This window comes from Hyperolius riggenbachi, chromosome 8 (assembly GCF_040937935.1).
Source record: "Hyperolius riggenbachi isolate aHypRig1 chromosome 8, aHypRig1.pri, whole genome shotgun sequence".
NCBI lineage: Eukaryota > Metazoa > Chordata > Amphibia > Anura > Hyperoliidae > Hyperolius > Hyperolius riggenbachi.
The window spans coordinates 156,062,533-156,086,606 of NC_090653.1; the positions used below are offsets into that span (position 1 = coordinate 156,062,533).

A 24,074-nucleotide genomic window follows, 5' to 3' on the forward strand; every position below is an offset into this window, starting at 1 on the left:
CGAAATTGGTATATATGGGCTCCACCAGGCGCCCTTTTTTACAGGCGCCCTTTTCATATAAACCCCAGACTGGATTAGCTGCATGCTTGTTTCAGGTGTGTGATTCAGCCACTGCTGCAGCTGAAGAGATCAGCAGGGACTGCCAGGCAACTGGTGTTGCTTAAAAGGAAACATCCATACTCCTCTCAGCTTAGGTTCCCTTTAAATGGGCTATGGCAGCTGATAACGAGAACCTCAGCCGCCGACCCACAACCCATGAGAGATTCACTGGACGGATCTGCTCAACCCTAGCATCGCCAATACCATTGTTCGCACCTCTCCCCCGCCCACCGTATGATGTCATGCACGCTGCTTTGTTATCCCTCCCCCCCTGCATAGCAACACAGCTACACTGCTGACACGTGTGTGTGCAGCAGGGTCCAGCAGGTTCTCCCAAGGGGATCAGCTCCTGATCCTCGATGGGCAACATTAGTTGTGTGTGTGTACGAGCCCTCATTCTCTGTGGTGTGATGCATTATCAAACAGCAGGATGCATTTTTGTGTGCTACACCGCCCTAACCATTGATTGTAATTGTATGTGGGGATGCATCTGACAACAATATCGTGGCCATTTTTCCTGATAACGCATGGCTACCACACATCACTATTGTAAACAAGCTGTAAGAAAGATAAACATGCACATTAAAAGTATGATATTTTACACAGTTAATACATTACCTTAATCTTTGTGTCCACACTTAGAAGAGTGAAGAGCGTGTTCATATCAATGAGTGCTTGTCTGGTCTCCCTATAGACTGTTCCTAGGAAATTAAGTGGCATAGAAAGCTGGAACAGTAGTCCATTCACCATAACCAAGTCTCCAATTGTTAGGTTTCCTGCATGAAAATAACAAATGACAATTATACATACATATCACTATCCCTCTTATAATAAATATACTGCACACTAAAGTTATTAACTGAAGCAGCAATTGCTTATTTATTGGACAACTGTAGTGAGAGGTTTATGGAGGCTGCCATATTTATTTCCTTTAAAGCAATACCAGTTACTTGGATATCCTGCTGATCCTCTGCCTCTAATGCTTTCAGCCATAGACCCTGAACAAGCATGCAGCAGATCAGATGTTTCTGACATTATTGTGTGATCTGACAAGATTAGCTGCATGCTTGTTATTGGTCTTATTCAGACACAACTGCAGCCAAATAGACAATCAGGGCTGCCAGGCAACTGGTATTGTCTAAAAGGCAATACATATGGTGGCCTCCATATACCTCTCACTACAGTTGTCCTTTAATTCAAAGCAAGGGATTTTGAATCAGGATGATACCATTTATTAGCTAACTTAGAGATGAATAAACAGTAAGCTTTCGGCTAATAAAACGCCTTTGTCAGACTTGGTTCCTCACAAAATGTGAAAAACACAGCTTATATATACTGACATACAGAGGAGAACAACAACCAGGGGTGAAAATAAGAGGAGAACAAGAACAAGGACTAACTTCTTGTGCTGGTACGATGGGTTTTAAATGCCACAATTCTTTTTATTTTTTCTATTTTCATTTTTTTTCTTGTTTCATATGCTGGTAAGATGGTGTTTACTGTCACTATTCATTTTTTTTCTCTCTTTCATGTGCTGGAAAGAGGGTTTTAAATGCCACAATACTCTTTAGCTTAGAATTAATGGTGCATGTAGTCTGCCCAGTCACAATTTGAACTCGGATTTTACGATGTCTCCCCGTCTGCTTTATGTTATATTGTAGGAAACTGTTGATCTTATCAACTTAGCCAGGATGTTTGAGAAAGCCTCCTGGAGTAACAGTTAAGGCATCTAATTACATTTATTTATGTTTGCTAAAGAATGTTTCTCCTCTGTATGTCAGTATATATAAGCTGTGTTTTTCACATTTTGTCAGGAACCAAGTCTGACGAAGGCTTTTTATTAGCTGAAAGCTTACTATTTATTCGTCTCTAAGTTAGCCAATGCTTGGAGAAATTTGCCTTCTTAAAACGGAAGGAAACTTGAAATAATTCAGCTATAAGTGAGCATTTGTGGTTTCCCACAATGCACCACTACGGAATATGCAAATTATTTATTTTCGCCCCTGTAAGCCAGGCAAGCATGCAGAACCGCTGGTGTAAAGCAAGCCTATAGCTTTAAATATTACACAGCCACATCAACCCACATGTAGACAGCCTGTTTCGGGCTTTTGGCCCTCATTAGTACATGGCAGGGATTGATATGGCTGTAGGCTTGCTATACACCAGTGGTTCTGGATGCTTGCCTGGCTTACAGGGGCGAAAATAGATAATTTGCATATTCAGTAGTGGTGCATTGTGGGTAACCACAAATGTTCACTTATAGCTGAATTATTGCAAGTTTCCTTCTGTTTTAAGACGGCAAATGTCACCAAGCTTTGCTTATTAGTAGGAGGGCTTTTTGGTCTCTTTTATCCCCCTATACATTCCTAGTGGTTTGGGTCACCCCAAGCTGCTTGGTTACTTTTAAGTTAGCCAATAAATGGTATCATCCTGATTTCTAAACTCGTTGCTTTTACTGATGGCTAACACAGTACAAAACCTGTTTCCTTTAATTCAAACATACAGAGCTTTACTTACATGAAAAAGTTTTACCAGTCTACAAACAGTAGTTCATCATAGCCCCACTTTCCCTGAGAACAGAGAAAATGTGTATGCAGGCATCTTTATGCTCCTTCTTAAATCACTATAGTTATGTAGCCATTTTATTCTAAATACAGGTTTCATTTAAGAGAAAAAATAAAGCTAGCAGAATTGGGATAAGTACAAAATAAAAAAAAAAATAGGGTAAAAAAAAAAAAAAAAACCTGCCAGAACTTCTGCTGACCTGCTAGGATTCCTTTGCTTGCAAGCACCATGATGGCGGTCAGGCCCACACTAAATATGGCACTTTGTCCAAAGTTCAGCATAGCGAGTGTTGAGGTAGTCTTCAGAGATGCATTTTCATAGGTTTTTAAAAATCCATCATACCTTTCAGCTTCATATTTCTCATTGTTGAAGTACTGAAACAAAACAAAATAAAACGCAACAATGTATAATAAAGCCATCACATAAACAATGAGGGTCTCTGAAAATATTTAGGTATAAGATGAGAAATATGTTACCAATTGCACTGATAGTTTTTACATCTTCCAATTCCTTCTAATTCGTTTAGTTTAAAGCCCCGCTAACAATCATTCCAGAGTGCAATCTGAGAGCTTGTACTGACAACTGAGAATATGAAAACAAAATATTTAGGGATTTCTGAGATTTCTCAGACTTTCTACGATCACCTGATCTACAGCAAATTATAACAGTGAATGGCCAGGATGAGTTAATATTAGGCACCAGACAACTATGAGTATTTAGAGCTATCAGGGATTGTGAAAGAAAGATTAAAGGTAGCCATACACTGGTCGATTTGCCATCAGATTCGACCAACAGATAGATCCCTCTCTGATCGAATCTGATCAGAGAGGGATTGTATGGCTAACTTTACTGCAAACAGATTGTGAACCGATTTCAGCCTGAACCCGTTCACAATCTGTTGTGGTGGTGGTGGTGCTGCCGCCGCTCCCCCCGCCCGCATACATTACCTGCTCCGCCGGCGCTACTCCAGTCCCCAGGTCTCCAGGTACAGCATGCTTTACTTCTTCCTGCAGGGCAGGAGGAACTGAAGCATGCCGGAGACCAGCGCGGAGACGGAGCAGCGGTGACCGGGGGTAGTCGTGCCGGCGGAGCAGGTAATGTATTGCCGCTCTATTGCGTCGGTCGTCGGGTACTCGAACGCCGCCAGCGACGCGCTCCATATCCATAATTTTACGCATGGAGCGATCGACGGGATCGGACGAAATGGATCGAAATTCGGCAAGTAGCGCGAACGATTGGCAGCAGATTCGATCCCAGTGATCGAATCTGCTGTCGAAACGGCAGCAAATCGGGCCAGTGTATGGCCAGCTTAAGATAGCATTCAGTATAGGAAGCAGTGCCGGATTTTCCATAAGGCACGTGCCTACAGGCACCTAATGATGGAAAGGCGGCTACCTCCCCTCCCCGAGAGCCTCCCTCCTTCCTTATGCAGAGTCCTGATGAGAGTGTAAAGGAGAGTTTACTCACTCTGCTCTCGGCATTCCAATGACAAGATCTCGGCATTCCACTGACAAGATCTCCCTTGAGTCAAGGGCACCTCTAGTTATTTAATACTGAGGTTCCTCTAGATACCTAATACTTGGGGCCACCTCTAGATACTTAATATTCAGGGTACCTCTGGCTACCTAATGCTAAGGGGCACATGTAGCTACCTATGACGGCAAGGGAAGGAAGAAGTGACTGCGGGGTCAACCAGCACTCTTGCTGTGCGGTTCGGCGGGTGTTTGTAGGTTCATGGAGGGCAAAGTCTAAGGTGCCAGATCACCTGTGCCTATAGGCTCCTATGAGGTAAACCCGGGCCTGATAGGAAGGTATAGCTGGACTTTACACTTCGACACAATAGGCAAATAGTTAAGTTTAAGCTCAATGATGGAGGTTGGAAAGGGTCCTGGTTGTCAGGGACACCCTAAGAGTGTACTAAAGGTAGGTGAAGATTACGTAAGGGACTGCCGAGGCTAAAAACTAAATCTATCTTTACTTACCTGGGGCTTCTACTGGCCCCTAGAAGTCATTTGGGGGTCCCTTGCCGCAGTTCCATTCCTCCCCGGGGTCCCGCTGGAGGCCTGTAAAGATCCCTGACCCATCTGGGGGTTGGCACTTCTGTGCATACAAGCGCCAGCTCACACGTTGTCGGGGCGTACTATGCATGTGCAGAAGCGCTGCCCCAGGTGGGATGGCGATTCTTACAGGCATTCAGCGGGACCACCGGAGCTGTGGTGGGGGACCCAAATGAGTTCTAGGGGCTGGAAGAAGCCACAGAAAAATAAAGATAAATGTAGGTTTTCATCTCTGGAATCCTTTAAGGGTAACTAATATGGTTTACGAGGAGAGGTTACTATTTTTGGTCTCACTAATTTACAAGCAGGAAAAACTATTGAAAAACAAGCATCTAGAGAAAGTCCACAGCAGGTAATCATTCCTGCTGTTTTGAAAATATGAATCCTGGTTTGCCAATTCCTCAGAATTAGAAGCAACCATACCAATAGATAAACAATCCTAAACGAAGCAAAGAACCTGTACTTTAGATTTGGAGAGAGGGGTTCTTCCTGCAAAGTAGCAACAGAAGGTTTTAAAGCAGCAAAAATGATTGAGAAACAAATCTATACAAACAGCTGGAAGGGTATCGTATCATTACCAGATTAAATTCTCACTGGAAATAGCTGCATGGCATACTACAAACATGGGCAGGTGTTGCAGCTGGATCCAGCAATATCCACTGTGGTGGGGCCATATCCATGTTTGATCACTAGAAGGGCTCCAAATGCAAAGGTCGCCCTAGTTGCAAATGAATTTAGGTCTGGTGGTGAGGTGGCAAGGCAGACCTTGCCCACAAACAAGGGGTATGTACCCCTGTGGACAAAGTACATTAAGTACAGGGAAATAAAATGGAAAAATTTACAGATGCAAAAAGGAAGAAAACATACTTGATTCAGGGCTTCATAAACTGTTAAGTGGATTATGTTATTTCTGTTAACTAGCTGAGAAGTTTTATAGCCTCAGACCCCGAAAAAGCATGCAGATAACTTGTTTCCGACTGAAGTTTGACTGGATCAGCGGCATGCTTGTTCTAGTTGTGCGATTCAGACACTACTGCAGACAAAGATTAGCCGGACTGCTAGGTAACTGAAATAAATATGGCAGCCTTCATATCTTTCTCAGTTCAGGTGTCCTTTAAAGAACAACTGCAGCGAGAGGAATATGGAGACTGCCATATTTATTTTCTTTACAAAAATAGGAATTGCCTGGCATTTTTCATGCATTAGTAATGTCTATGGCTAAAAGTATTAGAGGCAGAAGATCAGCAGGACAGCCAGGGCTTTTGCATTGTTTAAAAGGAAATAAATATGACAACCTCCATATCCCTTTCAATTCTGTGGTCCTTTAAATTCCTTACCATTGGACCAGCCCCGAAAGCTTACTTTTGGCTATGTTTTATTGATTTGAAGTTGTAAATTCGGCAAGCATTATGCTATTGTACAGTTATTATTGAAGGAGTACAGTAATTATTTTTTGACAGCACTATCGGTTTTTATTATTGATAATGAGCAATGCTGAGAAAGCAGCGTGACAATTCAATATTCATAAACATAAATGAATGAAAAAATAAAAGGCAGACCAATTAAAGGCCACTTTTTATGGAAGATTAAAAACAAACAAGAAGCAAACAAAATTCTATAACTGCATCTCAAGAGGAACTAAACAAATAAACGTAGAAAGCTTGCTGTGAGAGTATATAAACCCAATTAGTCCTGCTTTTACAGATAGGGGCCCGCAAGCTGGAATGTCTTACCTTCACGGTTTCATAATTTAGAAGTGAATCGATTGCAGCATTTCCAGCTTCATTATCAGCCTTGTTCATTTCTATTCTAAACCTCGTCCTATGAAGCAGAAACAAAACATAATCTAAGTAAGATCATTTAGCCTGGCTTTTTCTTAATAATGTGATGAGGATAACACAGGAAATCCTAAGACTGTAGTACAGTGGTGTGAAAAAGTATCTGCCTATCTATTTTTGCTTATTGCTAACACAATAATTTTTGATCTCAAAAAATAAATTCATTAACGGCAACCTTTAATGTAATAATTGCTTAGGCCACCTTTAGCCTCAACAACAGCAATGTAATGCTTGTGGTAAAAGGAAAGCTATCTTTGGCATCACTGTGTAGAAATTCTTGCCCAGTTTTAAATACCCAGTAAAGGTCCTATCATCCACTGAGGATGAAGTCAGGACTTTGAGTGGACCAGCCCCAAGCCTTTGTGTTTTCTCAGAAGTGGACTTGCTCTTACGTGTTTAATCACTGTTGTCCTGCTATACAGCACATTTGTGGTAATGACGAGACATTTTCCTTCAGTACTTTCTGTTTAGAGCTAAAGACATGATTCCATGAACTGCAGCAGGTCCCCAGGACCTCGCACCAACAAGTAATACTCATGACACTAATTCCAAGTTTGACTTATAGTGGTAAACTGTGTTAGCCACACACAATGAGACCCATGTCCTTCCAAAACATTTGATTTTTAACGTATCAGTCCACAGAATACCATGCCAAAAGTCTTGGGGTCAATCTATGCATTTCTGACAAAATATTAGATGAGCCTTTCTGTTTCTCCTCGTTTACCAGTGGTTTTCTTATTGCAACTCTTTTATAGATGCTGAGCTGAGAGAGGCCCATTGTTCCTTAAATGTTCATTTGAGTTCTTCTGCGACTTTACGGAGTCCTCTATGTGCTCTAGAAGTAATTCTAATAGAATGACCACCTCTTGGCACCTCTTCCACTAGGAGCATTGCTAGGATTCTAAAAGATTAGATCCTCTTAGGCTGCTTACACACCAAGACGTTACAGGCGCACGTTAGTGCGCCTGTAACGCTCCCCCAACGCACAGCAATGTAACACAAGTGGGCTGTTCACACAGCCCACGTTGCGTTACATGTAACGCTGCACGTTCTGTGCAAAGTGCAGCATGCTACGGCGTTGGAGCGGCTATAGCCGCGTTAGACTGTTTGCACATGCGCAGTGGGGGGCGGAGAGGAGGCGGGGAGAGCCAGCTACAGTAGCCGCGCACATGGCTACTTAATATTCACTGCACTGGCGGGCGCTGATTGGCCGGCGGGACCACGTGATGCGGAGTGTCTCGCTCCGCATCACGTGGTCCCGCTGGCCAATCAGCGCCACTCTGGGAGACATTATAGGACTCGAGCCGCCTAACGCGGCTCACTCTACCGTCGGCTCTTGCAGCACCATACGTTGTGTTAGGTGCACGTTATGCGACCTTAACGTGGCACCTAATGCAACGTCTTGGTGTGCAAGAAGCCTTAGGCTTTGTTCACATCTAAAATTAAAGTGGCCGACGCCAGCGTTTTTGGATTTTTTGCACAATCGTTTTTTGTTCCAGCGCTTACCTGCGCGCTGCGATTTTGTATAAAGCGCTTTTCGAAGTGATTTTGCAGAGCAGTTCTGTTTTTTCACTTCCTGACGTCAGTCACCCTTTCACCCGGAAATGAACAAATACAATAAATGAATAAAAACAATGTATTTATTCATGAAAACTCTGGGGAAATCGCAATACAAAGTGTTTCTTCAAGTGCTTTGCAATCTCCCTATACCTTTCATTGAGGCAAATCGGCCCAAAAAAGGTACAGGTAGCGATTTGGTGAGTGGATCGGAAGAGAATTTTGAAAATCCCCTGCGCTTAAAAAAAAACCCCAAAATCAACCTAGGTGTGAACAAGTCTTTACAGTCATCAATGGAGGACAAATTGTCCAGTGCGCCACAGAAACTGGTCATGGTCAACACAGAATAAAGTATGTCAACTTAGCAGAAATCAGCGGTACCCCCAACTGATCTAGCAAAACTTTGAAAAAAAAGAATCCCTAAACAATCGGCTATGTGATGTGTAGTAAAATAAACACTCTATATACTGTTTTCCACAACCTTAAATTCCAATTAAGAAGACATATACCCCTAACAACAATTAGGCAGCTTGTCTACTCAAGTAGCATACTTTCGCAGAGTGTACCCCTAAATTACATAATTAGGCAGTGTCCTCACTACCTGCATAATAGGCAGCTAATTCACCCAGAAATAGCATAATTAGGTACTGTGCATATCCCTCACCTCCGGAAACTCCACATATTATACATGGGGTCCTTACAAATCACCTAATGAGCCCCCACCATTCTTACTTATGCAACATGTACTACAACATAACAGAATAAGGCAGAGCGCACAACCCAATTTGGTAGACGGTGCCCCACCAACATATTTATGCAGAGTGTGCCTGCCAAATAAAACATAATTAAGCAGACTGAGCCCCCAAATACCAATAAGGCAGAATGTGGCCAACATATAAAAGAAAATTATTAGTACAAAAAGACAGAGGAGTGCACCACTCCTATGGTTGCTTTATTCCCAACATTCCCCACAATACAAATGTAAACATGCCCACATTGTGACAGTCAAGAAAGGATAGATCAAACCTTGGTCTGAAGTTTGTGCTGGGAAGGATTAGGGAGGGTGACCAGGTAGGTGGTGATGTGCTGTCCCATCCCCCCCAGGTCACCCTCCCTAATCCTTCCCAGCACAAACTTCAGACCAAGGTTTAATCTATCCTTTCTTGACTGTCACGATGTGAGCATGTTTACATTTGTATTGTGGCAAATGTAGGGAATAAAGCAACCATAGGAGTGGTGCACGGACTGTCTTTTTGTACTAATAATTGCCAGTTAGTTTTCTGCCAATCACCGATTGCACGCTGTCTGCTGAACCCACAAGCCACCATTGCTGTTAAGGATGGAGTATGTGAATAAGTGCTAATTTCAATGTGCAGTTGTTTACTGCACCACGTTCGCTGAGTGCCAGGTGAACTTTCCTTTTGTGTACCTATATAAAATAAAATCATCTCCAACCCAATACCCTCTAGATTGCAAGCTCGCAAGGGTAGGGACATCCTAGTGTTTCTTATACTGCTATAATTTATCATATGAACATGTATCAGTATTGGGGATGTCTTAAAACATACATCAACTATGTATGCATGTGTACTTGTATTGCTGGATGTTCTGATTGCACAGAGTTTTGAACTTCTCGTGTACCTATGCTCTCCACTTTTTGTTTTGTACTATTTACAGCGCTACTGAAAATGTTGGCGCCATATAAATAAATAATAATAATTGTCCTTCCTCAATAACGAAGTTAGGCACAGTGGGCCCCCAAACAATATAATAAGGCAAACTGTGCCACTTGAATATAATTATGCAGGTCTCCCCCATAACATATTTAAGCTGTGCCCTCTACCTTTAAATAACACTTAAACTCCCTGCACACTGCAAATCCGATTTGCGATTCCGTTTTTTTCCTGGATGCTATAAAAAGGAAAAACGCAGCATGCAGTACCAATTAAAAATCGGAATCGCATGTGAAAATCGATTAAAATTTGAAATCGGAATCGCATGTAGTGTGCAGGAGGCCTTAGGCAGAGTGCTCTCCACAAAGATAAGACCGAGTGTATTCTCAAATGACATAAATAGGCAGTGTTCTCCTACCCAAACATAATTAGACAGTGCCCCATGAGCAATTGAACGTTTCAGCAATTAAAAAAGTATCAATCAAAATTATTCTGAGTATTTTCTTGTTTGCTGGTGGTTTCTAAGGCATTTTACTGGCACTTTCTAAGGCATTTTACTGGCAAACTATGAAAATATGCATATGGGCCTGAGTATCTAATAAATTAACAGTAAGTAGTAAAGGCATGGTGAGAGGTTTGTAAATTGGCCCTATGAAGATCTGTTGGGACCTTCGGCAGTAGTGTTGGTGCTTACGGTCACCCGCAAGTTCAACCGAAACATCTGTCATTTGATCCAAACCAAAGAAACATGAATTCTTCTGACTTTTAGGTGTCAGTCTTTGGGCATCTATTTGACTGTTTGTTTTCGCTCATTGATATCTGTGTTTCAATGTGTTTGTCAACTTTTAACGTAAGCATAGAATCCAATCTTTAATTCATGGAAAACAGACACCAACAGAAACTCCCCAGCAATCAAATGGAATTCTACTTCTTATCTCAAACAGTGTTACTGTTAAGTAAGATGAACTGAACATATACAGATAAGAAGTATGTTTCTTCCACAGTAAAAGGAGTCATAAATGTATTTTATCTTACGTTGCTGTTACTTTCAGTGAGTAGTAGAAATCTGACTGAACCAATAGGCTTTGAATTAGTCCATCTCTTCATAGGAGGCTCTTGGGGGGGGTTCCTTTATTTTCAAAAGCAGTTATTGAATGGCAGTTGCTCTGTCTAACTACCAAAAAAAAGTAAAAAGTGTACAGCGAGCACGGAGGCTGGCCAGCATCTTTGTATAAATCTTTTTCAAGGAGTGTCTTCATAAAGAATAAAGACTAGGCTAGGAATCCCCTATGGAGATGGAGGCGATGAACTAGCCCAACACCTGTGATGTCAGATTTCTACTATCTACTGTAAGTGACAGCAACATAGGAGAATAGTAATTTATGGCTCATTTTACTCTGGAAGAAACATACGTTTTTATTTGTATGTAATTACATATATTTTAAATTTTGAGATTTTCACGACAGTGATCCTTTAAGAATGACCACTGCAGAAACATGTTGCTTGACAATTGCTATTCTGTGGAGAGGGTGAGAGTAAAACAAGCAGGATAATTGAGAACGAGTAAAGGGTGGTGGGAAAGTTCCAGTGTGTGGCATATAATTAACCTCCTGAGCGGTATGGACGAGCTCAGCTCGTCCATCACCGCCGGAGGCTGCCGCTCAGGCCCTGCTGGGCCGATTTTTATCAAATAAAGTGCAGCACACGCAGCCGGCACTTTGCCAGCCGCGTGTGCTGCCTGATCGCCGCCGCTCTGCGGCGATTCGCCGCGAGCAGCGGCGAAAGAGGGCCCCCCTAGCCGCCTGAGCCCTGCGCAGCCGGAACAAAAAGTTCCGGCCAGCGCTAAGGGCTGGATCGGAGGCGGCTGACGTCAGGACGTCGGCTGACGTCCATGACGTCACTCCGCTCGTCGCCATGGTGACGATCTAAGCAAAACAAGGAAGGCCGCTCATTGCGGCCTTCCTTGTTTATTCTGGGCGCCGGAGGCGATCGGAAGAACGCCTCCGGAGCGCCCTCTAGTGGGCTTTCATGCAGCCAACTTTCAGTTGGCTGCATGAAATAGTTTTTTTTTAATTAAAAAAAAACCCTCCCGCAGCCTCCCTGGCGATCTCAATAGAACGCCGGGGAGGTTAAGGATACTATCAATTATGTTGCGAGACACCGGTTCCATGTTAGATTTTCACTAAAGGTGATAATTTATAAGAAGTAAATACAGTATGTGTCTGTGTAGCCTGTTAGGAATAAGTAAAACACAGGAAATCTTAAAGTGGTCAAGTCATTTTTTACACCACTGTAATATAGGCAAGACAGAAGTTTAAACATATTCTTCACACCCTGTCTGAGCAATTCAATGTCCAAACAGAAATGTAATGTCAGAAGCATGTGTGCTTGATTGCATCAAACTTGTGATGAAACAAATATGGGGAGCTTCTATTGCTGTACTGCTTTCAACTAGGCCAGATCTGAGGCTGTCATCCTGATTGCCTGTGACTAACATCAAAGAAACATTAGGACTGTGGACAATGAAATGTCTGAATTTTTCATCTGCATGCTTGTTCCAGGCAAGTATTTCTGCAGATAATGAAGATAAGATGATACAATCGGGCTGATTTTGAATCTTTAAAGTCAAATACTGTATAGCTATTGTAGTGCATATTTCTATTGCCGCAGGCTGACTTTAACTTCTCATATTGGGCCTGATTCACAAAGCGGTGCTAACAGTTAGTACGCTAGTGAAAAGCCCTTTATCACGCCTAAACTCTGTTTAGGCATGATAAGTTTAGGCATGATAAGTTTAGGTGTGATAAGTTTTTAGGCGTAATAAGTTTAAAGTGACTCCGAGCTCAGAGTAAAAATAAAATTTGAACTTACCCGGGGCTTTCTCCATCCCCGCCGGCCGCCGCGCGTCATGACGGCGGCCGGCATGACAGCACGGCGCATGTGCGGTTTAATCATGACGCGCGGCGGCCGGCGTGTATGATGTCATTCGTGACGTATACGGAAGGAGGAGGCCCGACACTCGCCAGTGTCGCCCGGGGGACCGGCCGCCGGGAGAAGAGCCAGGAGGCCGGCGTGGGACGTCCCGACCAGGGCTGGGATGGAGAAAGCCCCGGGTAAATTCAAATTTTATTTTTTTTATTTTTTATTCTTTATTTATCCAATAATAAATATTTTCCAACAACTTACAAAAATGAAAAAAGAGATACCAGTGCAACATCCTATACATATATTCCTGAGGATATCCCTCCCGAGCCCCCCACCCCCACCCACCGCCCCCTCCACCCCAAATCTGACCCACCTCCACTGTCCCCAGGTCAGTTCTTCTTCTCTCGCCTCTTCCTACGCCATTTATCATTGGCCCCACCCCCTTCCTGGCACTACTCCCATCTTGGGGGAGAGCCCCTTCCCTATCCTCAGTTTACATCCCCCTCTAACTGACCCTGGTATAAGATTAGAGCCATCACCCAGAAGTTTAAGTCACACCCAGTGCAGTGAATACATACACACCGGGCCCATCTGTCTTTCTCTTCTCTCAGACCCGAATTTATGCAAAGTAGCCTCAGCCCTGGTACTCCTCCATGTTCCCCCTCCACCAACCACTCGGCCTCCCGCAGAGACCCATGGACCAGGGCCTATGTCTCCCTGCCCATAGGCGCGCCTCCCATTCCCTTCTGGGCACTATATCTTACCCTTCTCATACTCTTCTGTTTCTCTGAATTCTAACCATTTATCCCACCCCCGATTTTCTTTTCCTTTAATTATACTTGAGAGTTCTTTCATCTGGTAAATTTGATCAATTTCTGTGAACCATTCCCTTATGGCGGGGGCCTGTTGACACTTCCAATTTCTTGCAATTAGAATTCGCGCGGCATTGATTAAGTGCATCCCCAAAGACCCTCTATATTCTTTAATCCCTTTTTCCACCAAATGTAGCAAATATACCTCCGGGCCTGACTGCGCTGGTATTCCAGCCAGTTGCCATATGTATTTCTTTACCTTCTCCCAGTATCCAGCGAGGCCTTCACATGTCCACCAGATGTGCATTAGATCTCCTCTTTCTTTGCCACACCTCCAACATATCGGGCTTGCCCCACTCATCTTACTTAATCTCACTGGCGTATAATACCACCTCATTACCAACTTATACCCAGATTCCTGTATTCTAGTGGACATCGAGGCCTTGTGTGTCATCCTCACAATTCTTTCCCATTGGGTACTCTTCCAATTCCTCCCCATATCCTCCTCCCACTTTATTTTGTACTTAGTATGGTCTTCCTCCTCCTCCAGAATTTTATAAATTTTTGCTATTGTTCCCTTTGTCGATCCCTCCATCATACATAGCCTCTCAAACTGAGTCAGTTCCCTAGACAGTGTCTCCCTCATGCCCAGTGTACGAAGGAAATGTCTAAATTGGTACATGCTCCACCTGTCTATCTGCATCACCTGTAGTTGTTCTGCTATTTCCCTTTCCTCCAACCATCTACCTTTTCTGATCATAGAACAGATCCGTGGGCTTCTTCCCCTCCTCCATTCTCTATAGCTTCCTTTAAGACACCCCGGCGGGAATCTGCTATTTCCCAACAATGGCATAAGGGGAGAGGGGCTCGTAGACATCTCCCTCCTACTACTTACCTTTTTAAAGGTTTTCAGGGTGTTTTCTACCAGTGAGCCTGTCATTCGAAATGCCTCCGATATATATGGGAGCCAGGGAGCTTCCCTTAGTTCCCCTTCCAAAAATTCCTTCTCCAACCCGACCCATTGTTTAGAAGCTTCGTTTCTATTCCAATCCACCACCCTAGTACAAACCGCTGCCTGATAATATCTTATGGGGTCCGGTACAGCTAACCCACCTTTATCTTTTGACTGTGAAATAAATGCAAATTTCAGCCTAGCCCTTCTATTCTGCCATACGAACTTTGTAAACATCCTCCTTAATTCATCCAGGTAACTTCTGGGTAGGGGAACAGGGAGGGCCTGGAAGACATATAGCAGCCTCGGCATGATATTCATTTTGAGCACACTGATCCTTCCGAACCAGGAGAGTTTCAATTTAGCCCATCTTTCTAAATCTTTTTTCAGTGTATTAAGCAGTGGGTAATAATTTAATCTAATGTTCTCCTGCGTATTTCTCGCCAATTTTATACCTAGATAGTTTAGGGAATCTTTCACCCATCTAAACGAGAAATTTGTTTTTAATTGTTCTACCTCCTCCTCCTTCATCCCCATGCTCATCGCTTCGCATTTGTCCCAATTAATCTTAAAATTTGCAATCTTCCCATATTCAGTAAATGCCTTCATTAAATTTGGCAGAGCTATTCTGGGGTTTGTCAGATAAAACAGCAGATCGTCCGCATATGCTGCGATCTTGTGCTCTGTCCCACCTATTTTTACCCCTGTGATATCTACATTTTTACGAATTGTTCTCAAAAAGGGCTCCAGGGTTAGGGCAAATACCAGGGGGGATAGCGGGCAACCCTGCCTGGTTCCATTTGTTATTTCCAGGGGGCTAGACAATATTCCATTAACTTTTACTCTGGCCGTTAAATCTCTATACATAGATGCTATCCAGGCTCTCATGTTTTCACCCAAGCCTATATGCTCCAACACCACCTTAATATATCCCCACCTGACCCTGTCAAATGCCTTTTCCGCATCCGTTGATAGCAAGACCACAGGGTCAGGTGAGGATCCCACCCACTGCATCACGTCTACCGACCTCACAGTGTTATCCCTTGCCTCCCTCCCCTGTATAAAACCCACCTGATCATAATGTACCAACTCCTTTAGTACTGGGTTTATCCTATTTGCTAAGATTTTTGCTAGCACCTTTAAATCTATATTTAGTAAGGATATGGGCCTATATCCCGCGCAGGATGCCAGATCCTTCCCCTCCTTTGGTATCACCGAGATATGTGACACCAGGGATTCCCGACCCAGTCTACCCTCCCCACAATCCCATACCTTAATGCCATTTAATGCCCTCACCCAGTAGGGTTTCAGGGTTTCCCCAAATCTTCTATAATATTCAAGGGTATATCCGTCCGGGCCCGGGGCCTTCCCCACCGGCATTTGCCCCAGTGCCCTGTCCAATTCTTCCACCGATATTTCTCTTTCCATATTATCTGCATCCATAGGATGTATTTTTCCCATGCCGGAGGCTGTCACATAATCCTGCATGCCCTCCCTGCTCCCCAACTCACCCTCTTCCAACCCATATAATTTCGCATAGTATTTATGGAACATCCTACATAGGGACTCATTCCTATAATGCTTTTGTCCTTTGTTATCACATAAAAATGGGATGTAATTCGCCGTCTGTTGTTGCTTTAGCTGTCTCGCCAGAAGCCTACTACCCTTATTTCCGAACTCGTAAAAATTCCTTTTACATCTAGTTGCTGCAAATTTTTCTTTTGAGAATAACAAATTCTTGAGCTTTTCTCTTTCTCTTGTCAAATCTGTCCGTACGTTTTCTGTCAGCGTTTTTTTATGCTGTGCCTCCAGCCTCGTTATTTCCGCCAGACACCCTGCCATTTCCCCTTCTCTTGCTTTCTTCATTCTGCTCCCCTCTCTTATCAAAATTCCCCTCATTACCACCTTATGGGCCTCCCACACCACTATTGGCGATATCATACCTCTAGCGTTCTCCTCGAAGTAGAGTTTCATCTCCTCCTCAAGCATCCGCGCTATTTCCTCCTTTCTCAGCAATGATTAATTTCAAATTTTATTTTTACTCTGAGCTCGGAGTCCCTTTAAGCACCAACTGGGTTAGCACCGCAGTGCACAGCTGATCAAAAATTTTGCGCTAGCAAAGTCTGGTGCACTTTGCATAGAGTTTAATGGCGCTGCTTTGCGTGTGGGACAGATTGGGAAAGAGTTAGAAATCTCCTTATGGAAAAGGGAAGTCACATTGATGGCAGTAGTAGTAGTCATTCAAACAGTTGATCACATTGGATATTTACCCCAAATTCTCAATGTAATTTAGTAATTCAGCTCACTTTCAGGACAAACTTTCACAGGAACAGGAAATGGGTACACAGAAAAAGGAAAATGGGGACACAAAGCAAAGTGGACGACCCATAACCCTTTCCTCAAACTATACAGGATTGCGTACATTAAAAAAAGAGCATCTGGAAATTTGGGAGCTGGGTGAAGCCACTTATATATTATTAGTAATATTGCTTTGCTTTTCCGGTACCAAATGTGCTGTATCCGCTATTTATTGCTATAACCTATTGGCGCCTGATTGCTGCTAATTAACATTATACTCTATTGCGGCATCCAAACTGTCCAGTAGCCGTCTGTGCCTAAATTGTCTGCTTCCACATAAAAATATTTTTGGCTGGAGTTGTACTTTAAGAAAGTTTGTCAAGAAATAATACAAGTAACCAGTGATAATTAGAAACATACAAGCATGCAGAAAGATTTTTTTCAATTTATTACAAGTATGAAATGAGATAAAACTAGAAAAAGCCATTTGAATTCTGAATGCTGGCTTTTTAAAATCTCATTCATGCAGTCTCATTACCTCCATTGTGTTACTCCAATTGTGAATGCTGTGTAAGCTCCAAGTGTCCCCAATGTTACAAATGCAAACTGAGCTCCACATTTGTAATACTGTAAAAAGAAAAACAAAACAAAAAGTAAGAATTTTGCCCGTTCACATGTGCAGCAGTGCAAAGTGATACGCAACACTCAGCACTGCTGCTGCCCACATTTGTGTACGGTGTGGTATTGTTACATTTACTTTCACTTCAATGGGGTCGCATGACCACTGCATCGCAATGCAGCCAGAGACAAGGCCCTCAATGTGAATGAGAGCATTATTCAAAGTGGGAGACTCTGGTAGAGCAGTAACGAGGCATTGTAGAACAGTGTACACACATTTTAGTGTTAACAGTTTTTAATTCCAACAAATTGTTAAGACAAAAGCTGAAACTGAGAAATGTTATTGAACAGAGGTAACTGCAGGGGAGCAGGAAGGCCTCGAGCTGGACGTGCTAAACAACCTGAGGCAGGCGAAAAAAAAGTGGTGTTTTACTCCCATGGTACTTCTTTCAGCCCTCTGCAGTCCATCAGGTCCCTCATGATCCCCTCCAGTGTGCCACTGTCCTACTCAGAAAGATCGCAGACTGTGCATGTGTGGCCAAGGCTGTGCACCTCCTTGATCGCGTTTCAATGGCAGTTTTTTGTTAAGTCTTTGTGAACTACGAGAACGCAATTGAACATGACTGCATACTAGCTGCGACTAGAGTACTAGTAGCACATCATACTGTGGGGGCGGCAGCAGCAGCACACTTGAGGTAAGTAAAACGCTACTTTTTTCCCCTCTTTAACCTTCTGAAATAGAGCTCTCTTTCCCCGTTCTGAGCAGGTGTTGTGGCCACACTTACAGGCAAGGGGAGTCAGGGTGGACATACCGTTACAGGGGGAGGGTACATGGTATTTCCAGACAGATGGGCTCTGAGGCTGTGTGAGCTATCACAGAAAATGGGTGTCTACATGTTTCGTAAAAGCCCCATTAAAGTTTTGCTGGGGGAGCCTCATGATTTGTAGTTATAACCCTGTGTTATTTATAAAAATAAATAAATAAATAAATGAGTGCAGTTTTAAAGAAAACTTAAGCCTGGGGAAAAAACAAAACAGTTTTACTTACCTGGTGCTTCTACCAGCCCCCTGAAGTCAACCTGTGCCCGCACTGACACTAAACAAGCCTCCGGTCCCCTGCCGCAGCTTTATTCCATTTTCAGGGACTGGCTCTCCCGCAGCCGTGAGTGTCCAGTGCAGGCACAGTAGAGATTTTCTCGTACTGCGCCTGTGCAGGACGCTCCCGGCTATGGGAGTGTGAACGAGGACGCACGCGGCCAGGGCCGCACAGGCACCAGCGACAGAGCCAGTTGCCGAAAACTAAACTAAGTTGCGGCAGGGGACCGGAGGTTTGCTTAGTACCAGCGCATGCACAGGTCGACAGCAGGGGGCCGTTAGAAGCCCCAGGTACATAAAACTGTTTTTCTTTTGTCAGGCTTAAGTTTCCCTTTAACAACGTGTATCAAAAAGCTGAAGAAAAAAAGCGTGTAGCGCATTGTGTAAAGGCCCCTTCTCACAATGGCAATTAGCGGGTGATTCTCGCTAATCACCAAAGCGCCAGCGCAATTATATCTGAATGGCGATTGCTGCCGATCGCGATTAATGGCAATCGCAAAACGGGTTTGCTTGCATCATTTTGCCACGATTCTTGAGCGATCGCGGTACAGTGCTTAGACAAGAGCTGATCGTGATCATCGGGATTCGCGGAAGTGTACCATGATTTTACCGCGCTGATCGCGGTAAAATCACCCACGCAAAACGGTAGCACTGAGTGCTACCGGTTTGCGCTATTTAAGTGTGAATGGGCCCTAATGCTAGGAGGAAATGCCTGGAGGAAAATCTCACAACTACTCAGGTTAATTGGCAAGAGGTCATCAGTATGATTAGGTAAAAAGCACTCCAGAGAGAGGCCAAAGAGTACACTACTCTGCAAAATAATGCACTGGCAAATATTTCAGGAATTTTAGACTAATGTTCCTTAACTACTTAAAGGGATACTGTAGGGGGGTCGGGGGAAAATGAGCTGAACTTACCCAGGGCTTCTAATGGTCCCCCGCAGACATCCTGTGTTGGCGCAGCCACTCACCGATGCTCCGGCCCCGCCTCCGGTTCACTTCTGGAATTTCTGACTTTAAAGTCAGAAAACCACTGCGCCTGCATTGCCATGTCCTCGCTCCCGCTGATGTCACCAGGAGTGTACTGCGCAGACACAGACCATACTGGGCCTGCGCTGTGCACTCTTGATGACATCAGCGGGATCGAGGACACGGCAACGCAGGCGCTGTGGTTTTCAGACTTTAAAGTCTGAAATTCCAGAAGTGAACCGGAGGCAGGGCCGGAGCATCGGTGAGTGGCTGCGCCAACACAGGATGTCTGCGGGGGACCGTTAGAAGCCCCGGGTAAGTTCAACTCATTTTCCCCTGACCCCCCTACAGTATCCCTTTAAGGAGCGAGGTGATTGAACTCTACACCGTTTTGGTGGTTACCTGGCTGGGAGGATGTAGATTTCAATCACCGCCGTAGCGCACATCCACCATTTTCGTCGCTCTCTGCCGATTTTGCAGCTGAATCCCCGCCGTGTCCCGTCGCAGCTCACTTGCTCTGCCTGTCTCTATGATAACAGAGCCCTGTGAGCTGGTCAGGAGCCAATTTCAACTCCCTGACCGCGGCTCCTGACTGGCTCACATGACTCTGCCGTCATAGAGACAGCAGAGTGGATGTCAGGAGGATCCCAGCATGCGTCGGTGATGGCGGGTATATGCAGCGATTCGTCGGGATTCCGTCAGTATTGTACCAGCGGTCCCTGGTCGTTAAGGGGGCAGAGACCGCTGGTACTTAAGTGGTTAACCTCCCTAGTGGTACGATTCCTACTGATTATAGGGTCTAAACGCAGTACAATTTTTTCATGTGCTTTTAGACCCTAAAATCATGAAAAAAATCATACCAGCAGAGAGTCTGCAGCAGCCCCAGCAATCACTCACCTCCGTGGGCTCCAGCTCTGCTGTTTTCCCTCCGTTCTCCGGTTGGCGCTGTAACCCTAAAGTGAGATTGCCGACTGTAGTCATGACGATAGACGGCGATCTCACCAGGGGGAAGCAGAGCCTCGGAGGCGCAGAAGAAGAATGGCGGCTGACGTCAGGATCCCCTGGGAGGTGAGTTGAAATGCCCGCTGTGTGCATTGCTCTGCACAGAGCCTCCGGCGGCTACACCGAGTGTAGGTCGGTGTTACAACTCTGAGCTGCGGTTTTCCGCTCCGACCGTAGCTCGGGGTTACCGCCAAGGAGGTTTAAAAGAAACCTGGAGTGAAAGGGATATGGACACTGCCATATATCTTTCCTTTTAAACAATACTAGTTTGATACGATTTGATTGCATTAGAAAACACATGTAGTGGAAAACAGCCCTTAAAGGGAACCAGAGATGAACGTTTCACACAAAATAAACATCAGTCGATAGCTTGTAAAGAATAAATGCTCTACCTGATAATTTCGCCGCTCTGGTGTGCCTTTTTTAGTGTTCTTTATCCATTATTGCTCCAGGAAAAATCAAATATGGCCGCCGGCTCATATCCCTTCTGCTTCCGGGTTATGAGTTGTTATGGATGTGCTGTCTAGGCTATATGAGACTAGGCTGCTATTTAGGCTATATGAGAAAGGCTGCTGCAGCCTTTCATCTGTGTGCTTTCATTTTGGTATGATGTGCAGCTGCCTGTAGGAAGTGTCTTTCATAGGAATGAAACTGCAGTCATCATCATTATCTATGCAGAGTGCACACAGATCATATTGAAGCCACACTTGTCTGTTTCAGAGATTCTCTCTCAGCAGCAGCAGCCCGTCCCATATCATCACAGCTGTCAGTATGCAAAGCAGGAAATCTGAGCCAGGAGGTGGCAGGCTTGGGCTTGAAAAGACTCCACAGAAGAGTGACTCAGCTATAATGATTCCAGGTCAAACCTAGACTGAGCCAGTCTGGGATTCTTATCACAGATGATAATAGACTAATTAAGCAGATACGAATGAAACTAAAAGCAGGGTAGGTGTTTACTGTCATATTCCCACCGATAAATGTAATAAAATACATGAGGGTGCTTCGTCTCTGGTTCTCTTTAAGGGTGTTTACATTTTCATAGAGCTTTTAGTATACATAAGTTTTTTGCATACGATTACATTGTTGTAAGACACTAAATTAATGTATAAGAGTTTATAGCAGTCTTGTGTATTGAAATACTGTGCAGGAAAACCCAATACCTATAAAACACAAGTCCAAATTACTTTTAGTAAACCGTTCATTTCAGTTACGTCAACAGCATCACATCTTTGCTATGGCTTCCCAAGTGGACATAGGCTCCAATGTACTACAAACCTTTAATGCCCCTTTGTTGGTGTTGCTGGTGAATGCCCCAGTGCCACCTTAAGCATGTTTGGGAAATATGAACAGCTGTTCCTACTAGTTAATGCAGGACTTAAATTCTTTTTCTGGACATTATATCAGCACTTAGAATTATTTTTTGGCAGGCCTCACCTAAAGAAATACTAAGACTAATAAAAGTTTTTTTTTTTTGCATACAAAACATACCAAGATGCTGCTAACAAGGAACACCTCAAACATTGTGGGCCCCAGATTAAACACCAGGGCACTGAGCACAAAGCTGATGCCTCTTGTACCCCGATCAATGGCTTTGGAGAGAGCTCCTGTCTGTCTGCTCAAGTGGAAGCCCAGGTCCAGATTATGCAGATGTAAGAATACATTCTTGGCAATCCTTCGGATGGAACTCTGTGCCACCTTCCCGAATACAGCATTCCTCATTTCATTGAAAAGAGCTGATCCGGCTCTCGCCACACCATCTGTATGAAAAGAAACAAATAGGACATCAAAAACTGGTAAAACCTTTTTGGTCTATTGTTTCATCGCTTATCTCAGAGGTTTTTTGAAACACATGTCGATATACATCAACTTAATGCCCTACTAGGCCTTCCTGTTCAGAATTCTCCTCGTAAAAGTTGGAAGCTCATGTTACATATTTTATCTGCAGCTAAGAGGTTAATTGCCCAGCTTTGGAAATCCCCATCAATTCCCAGTAAATCTATGTTAATAGATAAAATTAATGATGTTAAAGAGAACCCGAGGCGGGGTTCTGAGAATAAAATCCCCATACAGAGGCTGGGTCTGTCTATAGAGCCCAGCCTCTGTTGCTATATAGATAGCTCCTAAGCCCCCCCTGCGCTCTGTAATAAAACACAGTCGCGCTGCTGACACGCAGCTTGTCAGAGCACGCTGTGTTTACCTCTCCTCTGTCAGTCTCGACACTCCACGCCTCCTGCATCGCTCCGGTCCCCACCCACGTCCCTTCCCTCGTCGCTGATTGGAGGGAAGGGATGCGGGCAGGACCGGAGCGATGCAGGAGGCGGGGGAGCAGCCGAGACTGACAGAGGAGAGGTAAACACAGCCGCACAGCGCGGCTGTGAGTTATGAGGTATTGCAGAGCGCGGGGGGGGGGTGGTCTTAGGAGCGATCTATAGAGCAACAGAGGCTGGGCTCTATAGACAGACCCAGCCTCTGTATGTCGATTTTATTCTCAGAACCCCGCCTTGGGTTCTCTTTAAGCGATTGGAAGACTTAACAGCTAGAATTCATGATGCTTCAGATGCTCATAGGGAGCTGTGGGGTCAATGGGAGGATTGGGATATGTCATCATGGCTCCAATCACGTAGCCGTAAGCCTCCTTAATTTTTTTTCTATATACGCCTCAGAGGACTGGGTGTGTCCAATATGACACTTATTTCTTTTGACAGCTTAACTTGTTGGTCAGATAGAGGTCTATGCTGTTTGTGTTAGTCTGTGTTTTAGTTTTTATTCCCTTGTTTTATTTGTTTTCCTTTGTGTTTTATGTACGGTTGTACTGTAGGTTTTCAATTTATGATTTATGTTGTGATTGGTTTGGCGAGCCTATTGGGCTTACAGGGTAGACTATGCAATTTAATATATCGTTTTATTGTTGATACTTATGTTTCCTATTCGGGATATGTGTCCCCTGTATAACATGCTTTTATTGTGAATGTTATACATCATGCTCGCTGTTCTAATTGTGCTATTGTCTTATGATGTTTTATTCTGTATGCTTTTTTTTTGCTTTAATAAAAAGATGATTGATAAAAAAAAAACTGGTACAATATGTAAAATATTTCAACTTGTAATTTATAAATAGGATCTGCATTTTTGACAATGAAATGGTTAGTTTAAAGACAGATTCAGCGCACCCCTCTCCACAACAAACCTGTGGGGTCTACTATAGATGTTTAAAAAGGAAACAGTAAATTCGGGCGCCTGAGGCTAGTGGACAAATCGGGCGCCGCCATTCACTCCTATAATAAATATCGTTTAATGGGCGCCCGATAGGAAAAAAGGGCGCCGGAGATAAATAACGTTTTAAAAGCGGCGCCCGGAGACTTAATGTTTTATTACTGTTTCTCATGATTACACATTATTTAATGATTTATACATTTTTAAATTTTATTTTTAAACGAAAAACAGTACAATATTTTTTTTTAAACATTATTTTTAAACGAAAAACAGTACATTTTTTTTTTTTTTTAACATTATTTTTAAACGAAAAAACTAACAGGGGGGTCTTAGGTTTAGGCACCAACAGGGGGGTCTTAGGTTTAGGCACCAACAGGGGGGTCTTAGGTTTAGGCACCAACA

General features: G+C 43.8%; 1 protein-coding gene across 2 annotated transcripts in view; it reads right to left on the minus strand.

The window, feature by feature from the left end:
• ABCB7 (ATP binding cassette subfamily B member 7) overlaps positions 1-24,074 on the minus strand; it is a 214,102-nt gene that overhangs the window by 59,358 nt on the left and 130,670 nt on the right. For both annotated transcript variants that reach the window (XM_068247587.1, XM_068247586.1), the window contains exons 6-10: positions 21,948-22,216; positions 17,315-17,403; positions 6,455-6,542; positions 2,864-3,038; positions 718-875 (exon numbers count right to left, since the gene is read on the minus strand). In XM_068247587.1, coding sequence (XP_068103688.1) covers positions 718-875; positions 2,864-3,038; positions 6,455-6,542; positions 17,315-17,403; positions 21,948-22,216 — 779 coding nt within the window. The remainder of the gene's footprint in view (positions 1-717; positions 876-2,863; positions 3,039-6,454; positions 6,543-17,314; positions 17,404-21,947; positions 22,217-24,074) is intronic.